This window comes from Sinocyclocheilus anshuiensis, unplaced genomic scaffold, assembly GCF_001515605.1.
Source record: "Sinocyclocheilus anshuiensis isolate Anshui unplaced genomic scaffold, SAMN03320099.WGS_v1.1 scaffold877, whole genome shotgun sequence".
In the NCBI taxonomy this organism is placed as follows: domain Eukaryota; kingdom Metazoa; phylum Chordata; class Actinopteri; order Cypriniformes; family Cyprinidae; genus Sinocyclocheilus; species Sinocyclocheilus anshuiensis.
Window position 1 is genome coordinate 85,564 of NW_015557181.1, and position 7,336 is coordinate 92,899.

General features: G+C 37.8%; 1 protein-coding gene across 3 annotated transcripts in view; it reads right to left on the reverse strand.

Annotated features, from left to right (window-relative positions):
- Positions 1-7,336, reverse strand: part of LOC107678647 (ancient ubiquitous protein 1) — a 25,938-nt gene that overhangs the window by 16,737 nt on the left and 1,865 nt on the right. For all 3 annotated transcript variants that reach the window (XM_016473997.1, XM_016473999.1, XM_016473998.1), the window contains 2 exons: positions 6,985-7,135; positions 3,207-3,397 (listed from right to left, as the gene is read on the reverse strand). In XM_016473997.1, coding sequence (XP_016329483.1) covers positions 3,207-3,397; positions 6,985-7,135 — 342 coding nt within the window. The remainder of the gene's footprint in view (positions 1-3,206; positions 3,398-6,984; positions 7,136-7,336) is intronic.

Consider the following 7,336-nt stretch of genomic DNA (forward strand, 5'->3'; position numbering starts at 1 on the left):
TTTTCTGCCTGTGCGACTAAATTTTGTGTGCGGTCGCACTGGCGCGACCACCGTGTTGTTCAACTCATAAGCGCTGCCATTTCTGTTGCATATGAGAAACATCAAACGGCAAACGAAACTGAAAGCATAACGAAACAGCACTTAGAGAGTATACTCGCCGCGTCAGCACGAGCGCGAGGGTACGCACAGCAAAACTGACACGCATATTGAGGGAACCATGGATGGTTTTCAAGCGAAAGTCAAGTAAAAGACCGCTTCTTAAACCAGAGAAGGTGAACATGCTGGTATTCTTGTGGGGGGAAAAAACATGCTAGCACAGTCACCGTTAGTTTTACTTTTCTTTTTGTTTTCATTTTTGAAAAACTTACCTTTGCTGTTTACCTTAAACTATGGAGGCTCTTTCCATATAACTATAAACTATGATAAAAGTTGATCAGCATGCATTGAATAATCCCATGTTGTAGCACAAAAAAACAATAAAAAAAATAAATAAATAAATATTGCGACCAAATCATGTGCTCGTGCGACCAGCTGAGAAAGTTAGTTGCAAAAGGGAGACCAGTGGGAAGAATGAGATAAAATGCATTGCTGTTCTGTTGTAAGTAATCTTAAAGATTCCTAAATGCATCTACTTTCGGAAGGCCAAATAAAGTGCTTTTGCTTTCGCCTAGAAACACACAGCGTCTCCCTGACATGGCTGCTTCAACACTAACTGCGGTTACTGAAACCACGCCTTCTTTCTTTGCATGAACATTTGGGCGGCATTACGCAAATATTTCCACATAGTGAGGTAGATATGTGGGGGCGTGTTAGAACGAGCCGTTTTAGGGGGGTGTGGCAGAGTCTTAACTTTGATAAAGAATATCTCTTTGGTTTTGAGACTTTAGTCTTTGCAACTTCAGGGATCTTATCTATGCACAATCAGCTTGTAACACTCCAAAGAGAAAGGAAAACTTGAAATCGCATCATATGACCCCTTTTATTCGATTCATTCAAACGGCTTATTCATTTAGAAACTAAACACAGCTGCGCCTCTCACAGACACGCAACAGTTCTGCTGTGGCTTTATAGGTAATATTTTTGTTGGCAAAACTGCGAAAAAACTAAATATAATAAAGAATACAACACAATATTAACTTCTTATTTACTGAACCGTTATGTAAAATCACATTTGCACTCATGCTATTCGGGACAAACAGCACTCGTGTGATATTGCTCTCGCTGCTCGTGTGATATCGCTTATCATGTGATATAAATATAAGACAAAAACTCATACAGGGGCATTTTGCCCCATATCTTGAATAACTGCATTTATGGAGTTGTTACCCTGCATCTAGGGCTGTGACGGTGGCAGATTTTTACCACCGCGGTGGTAATGGACCAACTACCGCCGGTGGTGCGGTGTTGATATATATATATAATTAATATTAATTATAGAATTTATGCATAAAAATTTTATTTATTAATTTATTTTATTTATAATGTTGAAACACAAACAATAATAAATCAATCATCTAAGGATCAATATATTAACAAAACATGCGTGTTTATTTTAGCACTTCCGTCAGTGAATACGCAGCCTGCAAAACACTAAAATAAATATCAAAGAAATAATACAGTTAAACAAGAAAGTAGCCTAAATAAGAAAGTTAAATACACACTGTCTACAGGACGCGAGTGGCGCAGCGCGACACGACACTACAAAATGCTAGGCTATAGAACTCATTATAATCAGTGATGCTACACTGGATGCGGCACGACACGACACGACAAATCCCCGACAGTAAACTGCCTTGTCCTATTTATGAAATACTGACACAAAGTTCAAATGTCCTGTGTAGACACTAGACACAATCAACCTGTTGCAACGCGGCGGTGTCGTGTCCGGTGTAGACACGGTTCACTGTTTCACTGCCAAGCAAGCGGGCGCATTAACTCCTCATCTGCACGCGCTCTCTTTGAAATAGGAATCGTTCCCACATTTCTTGTTAACATCTACCATTTATCGCTGTCTCGATTGTATTTGGCCAGTTTGGAGAAAGTCTCACCAAACCTGACCAGCCAGGCGTTTGCGATCAGACACTTGTACGAACGCGGATGGGTGACATGAATGGAGATGGCTCCAGATCGGCGATGTATTATTTGGTTTCCCAACAAGGTCCATCGCCCAACACAAAATTAATTTGCTGAATGCAGAATAAACTGTATTTCCCTGCGCTCAAACCTGCCAATCTAAAGCAAACGCTGTGTATGGCGTTTGAGGTAAAGGTAATTTGTGAATTACCATAGACTTATAGTCTAAATAAAACAATCTGCAACTATTACTGTTATTACACTTGTATAAAAAACTTCGTATTATGCTTGTTATAGAGTGATACGTAAACAGTGTATAGAGCATATGCTGTTTACGTCCAGCAGATACTCTCCAAAATGGCACTAGGGTGACGCGGAGGAGACGAATTGTTGAATAAAGACGTTTTTTTTTTTTCTTTTGCGCACATAAATTATTCTCGTAGCTTCGTAAAATTATTGTTGAACCACTGATGTCACATGGATTATTTTATTAATTTGTGTTCCGAAGATGAACGAAGGTCTTACGGGTTTGAAACGACATGAGGGTGAGTAATTCATGACAGAATTTTAATTTATGGGTCAACTAACCTAATATGAACCTCTTTTAGAACATGTTTCTATAAAGAAGTATCACACAATCGCAATCATGCTGTTCTAATTAGGTAAGAATTTAGAAATATATTGGGTATACTTGCATCATGCATAACTTGCATGACATTATTGATATGTTGATATAAACTGGTGTTCAATTAAATTCAACAGCTTCAAGAACTATCACGAACTTCCCTTCTGATTTTTTTCTGATTTGACCATTTCTTTCCTCATCTGTGATATGCCAGCAGGTGGCGGTAAATGTCTTTATGAGTCTTTAAAGGGGTCATATGTAAAGTAAATGTAAAAATAAATGTAAAGACAGAGCCCGAAAGGGGAACAGAGTTGCTATATAGCAATTAGCTACTTGATTGCTTGTAATCTGCTAAATGTGACTATAAAGCATCAAGTTATTAAGATATAAACATTAGGATTTTCTTTAAAGCAGCTTTAAAAGCTGAAAAAAGCACTTAAATTAATTGACAATAGTCAAAAGTAAAAAAGAATATTGTTTTGATGGCAGCTGTGTGATGTTGGAGTACCTGAACTTAAGGAGGCCGTTTCGGCCGTTGGTGGTGTCCTCCTCTGGAAAAAGCAGGAGGGGTAAAGCGGCAGGAGATGAGCAATACCTGCGGAGAGTCTCTGTCAGCTCCGCACTGCTCTGTACACCCTGACCCAGCTCCATAAAACCTCTCGCCCAGCACAGGAACCCCACAGGGCCCTCCAGCAGTGGCTAAACACAAAGAAACAGACAGGAAAACATGGTTACATGTAGCTGATTAGCTAAAGCATGATGTTAGTCATGAAGTTCACATTAATGAAATGTGTAAAATAAATATAAAGGGCTATACAGTCATTAAAAGTATCTTATTCTTTTATTATTGAAGCTGAATCAAGTAGGGAACATTGTGTGAAGGTAAAAGTACATTTTAAAATACATCTGAGCAATGCATACACTACCATCTAAGGGTGTTTTCACACTTGGTACTTTTCAGGGGTCTGAGCACGGTTCTCGTGATTTTTGGCCCATATGTGAACTCTCTAAACGATCTCAGACCCCTCAGAAGCTAACCGAACCGAGACCATCTCGGGAGGTGGTCTGAGTACGGTTCGCTTTTGGCTAAAGGTACAGTTCGCTAAAAACATGCATTGTGAACGCAAATCGGCCCGGGCTCACTTGATTTTTCCATTTGCGAATTCCAATGTAGTTTGGCCATCAGATGTTTCCGTACAAATCAGCTGTTCATAGTGGCTGCTTCTTCTGGCAGATCTCTACAAATTGATCGCTCACAACGTACACTCGTTTATTTTAATTTCAACCGCTTCCAAACTGTGTAAGAGAAACGCGGCTTTGTTCCTTGCCAGTTTAAACTTTTTGATATAGGCTACGAGCGCGCACATCCCAGCGGGGGCTAAACTACACTCTCTTTAGCGTTTATTGTTTCAACTGTCAAAAACACCCATGGTTCACATAAACACAGTTGGTTTTGTCCCAATCGAATGTAAACATTTGGGAAAGAAATTGCATGTGTAACTGATCTGTGCAGTATGTAGTTCTAGTACAGCAGCCTAATATGAGGATCAGTAGAATCTAGTATTCATACGATTAATAATATGCATTTAATTTTTTTAATTTGATTAGTACATTTCTTACTTAAATGCTGCATTTAAGGATACCTGTACTGTACCTGAAAAATGTAAAGCAGTTTATTATATTTTCTTTTATTTTATTTGTCCAATTTAATTTTAAATAATCTCAATGTCAGCATGCCTTTTCCGCTGGTCCTTAAAAAGTTTTGCGTTTAATTGTATCAAATTTAAGGCCATAAAGAGTACAATGGGGACGGAAAGACAATTGTCATATAGCTTAATGTGATGATTAAAATGAAAAAGGCTATGATTTCATTGGATAAATATGAGCGCTGCATGTTTCAAAGCCTATCTTTATGCAGTTCTAAAAGCGCCACCTGCTGGCAGAGAATGAATTTGCATTTTTTGAAAGTGAAAGTGAAAGTGACGTGACATGTGGCCAAGTATGGTGACACATACTCGGAATTAGTGCTCTGCATTTACCCATCCAAAGTGCACACACACAGCAGTGAACACACACAAACCGTGAACACACACCCGGAGCAGTGGGCAGCCATTTATGCTGCGGCGCCTGGGGAGCAGTTGGGGGTTCGGTGCCTTGCTCAAGGGCACCTCAGTCGTGGTATTGAAGGTGGGAGAGAGCGCTGTACATTCACTCCCCCCACCTACAATCCCTGCCGGTACGAGACTCGAACCCACAACCTTTGGGTTATGAGTCCGACTCTCTAACCATTAGGCCACGACTTCCCCACAAAAACAGCCCTTCTGCTGGTTTAAAATAATAATTGATATTAAACCAGCCATTAAACCATTAATATAATAATTGATACATTTGATTTTTGACTCTTTTCTTACAAATTTAATTTGAAATTTTATTTAATTTTTTTAAATATTTTTTTGTGAAAACCTGTATCTGAACTGTAAATCATGCTTTTTACAGTCATTTTAAAACAATGCCCCACCCCACTCATATGGCATTAATTTTATCTGTGCAGGTCTTAAAAACAGTCTTAAATTTGAGCTTAAAAATCCTGCAGAAACCCAGTGTGCTATAAAATAAACACAATGACATAGACAAGGAAAACAATTCCTTGTTTATACAATATTACAAGGGCGTACGAAACTTATATTTTTGTGATAATGTCAGCCATCAAACACTGAACTGGACTAGATCCAAAAAGCAACAGTCTGAACACAAAGAGGTCTGAGACACCATTACTGCTTAAGTGGACCAAAAAAAGGATCTGAGTCCTATTTCAGGAACTGCGATAGTGTGAACACAAAGAAAACTGGGTCTTTTTTCACTTGGTCCACGTCTTGGTTCGGTTCTTTTAAAGAGGACTCAAGTGTGAAAACACCCTAAAACAGGGGTGTCAAACTCAGTTCCTGGAGGGCCACAGCCCTGCACAGTTTAGATGCAACCCTAATTAAAGAAACCTGATCCAGCTAATCATGTCATTAAGACTTATTTGAAAACTACATGTATGTGTGTTGGAGCAGGGTTGGAACTAAACTATGCAGGGCTGCGGCCCTCCAGGAACTGAGTTTGACACCCCTGCTCTACATACTTTTAGGTCATAAAAGTTTATCTGATCTGGCTGAGGGGTCCTGGTTGCCTTGGTAACCAGGGGCCTGGGGTCGTTCCCAGACATGCTGGCACCCAGTATGTTTATTGGGTGAGGGGTCTGTGATTATTTGTTATTGACACCCCTCATCTAAAAGTTAGTGGTCAGGAAAAATATTTTGCTAATGTTATTATGCTAATGTTTTGAAGTGTCTTTTGCTCACCAAGGCTGCATTTTATTTGATCAAAAATACAGTAAAATCAGTATGAAGAAATATTATTAACATTTAAAATAACTGTTTTCTATTTTAATATATTTTAAAATGTAATTTTGATCCTGTGATGCAAAGCTGAATTTTTAGCATGATTACGCCAGTCTTCAGAGTCATATGACCCCTATTATCAATGATAAAAACAGCTGTGCTGCTTAATATTTTTGTGAAATCTGTGATAGTTTTTCAGGATTCATTAATGAATAGAAAGAATAAAAAATAAAAAAACAGCATTTATTTTAACTGGAAATATTTTGTAACATTAGGCCTATAAATTTTGTCAGTTTTGATAAAACTTAATGTGTCCTTGCAGAATAAAAATATTATGAAAAAATATATATATATTTCTGAACACAAACTTGAATCTATCTATGCTGAGCATATAATGTAAACTGTAATAGTTGTGTAAATGTTGTGTAAATTACATATTACGTATATTATATGTTTAAGTTTATAATAATTGAATGACTTAATACACTAACTGTGATTCTTAAATTTTATGTTTATTTTAATGTAGTTACAAACAATTATTTATAACAAAAATATACATTTAAAATATATAATACATACATTTATTTTCAAACTAAATCCTCGGTCAACTCATGCAGACAGGAATTCAAGCATGACTTAACGTTTAAAAATGAATTTAGTTATTCCTCCTGCCCTGCAACCAAACAAATTGAATCATTTGAAGTAAGCAAACAGAGAGAACTAAACCTCATTCACTGGCCTCTGGCCCAACATTAAGTCAGCACAGCTGCCAAAGGAGAAATAGACCTCATTGTGTGAGTAAACCAATGAAAGAACCAAAAGACAGAGGTCAAGGGCAGAGCAGAGGAGGAGAAAAAGATTACATCATGCTGGGAAAACACTGAGACGCACATAGACACTCACCGTGTTACAGGAGGTAAGAAGGTTGATAATATTGTGGTCGAAATGTGTAACGTGATTGCAGATGTAAAGTTGGCCGGTTTTGTCCCGTAAGCGTGGACTGTTCTGCCGGACATGCAGACCCAACACTGAACACATTATTCTCACTATGAACCTATAACAACAAAGACAAATGTGTAACAAGCAATACTAAAAACACATCCAAATGCAAAAACAAAATCGGTCAAACCAAAAGTAACAAAAATTAAATACATGTATTATTAAAAGTTTGTATTCTAGGTGGCAAGTTATTCACAATTTTTTAACACCTTTTAGCTTGTTTGAAGCTTAATATCTTGTCTGTGACATAAGTTTT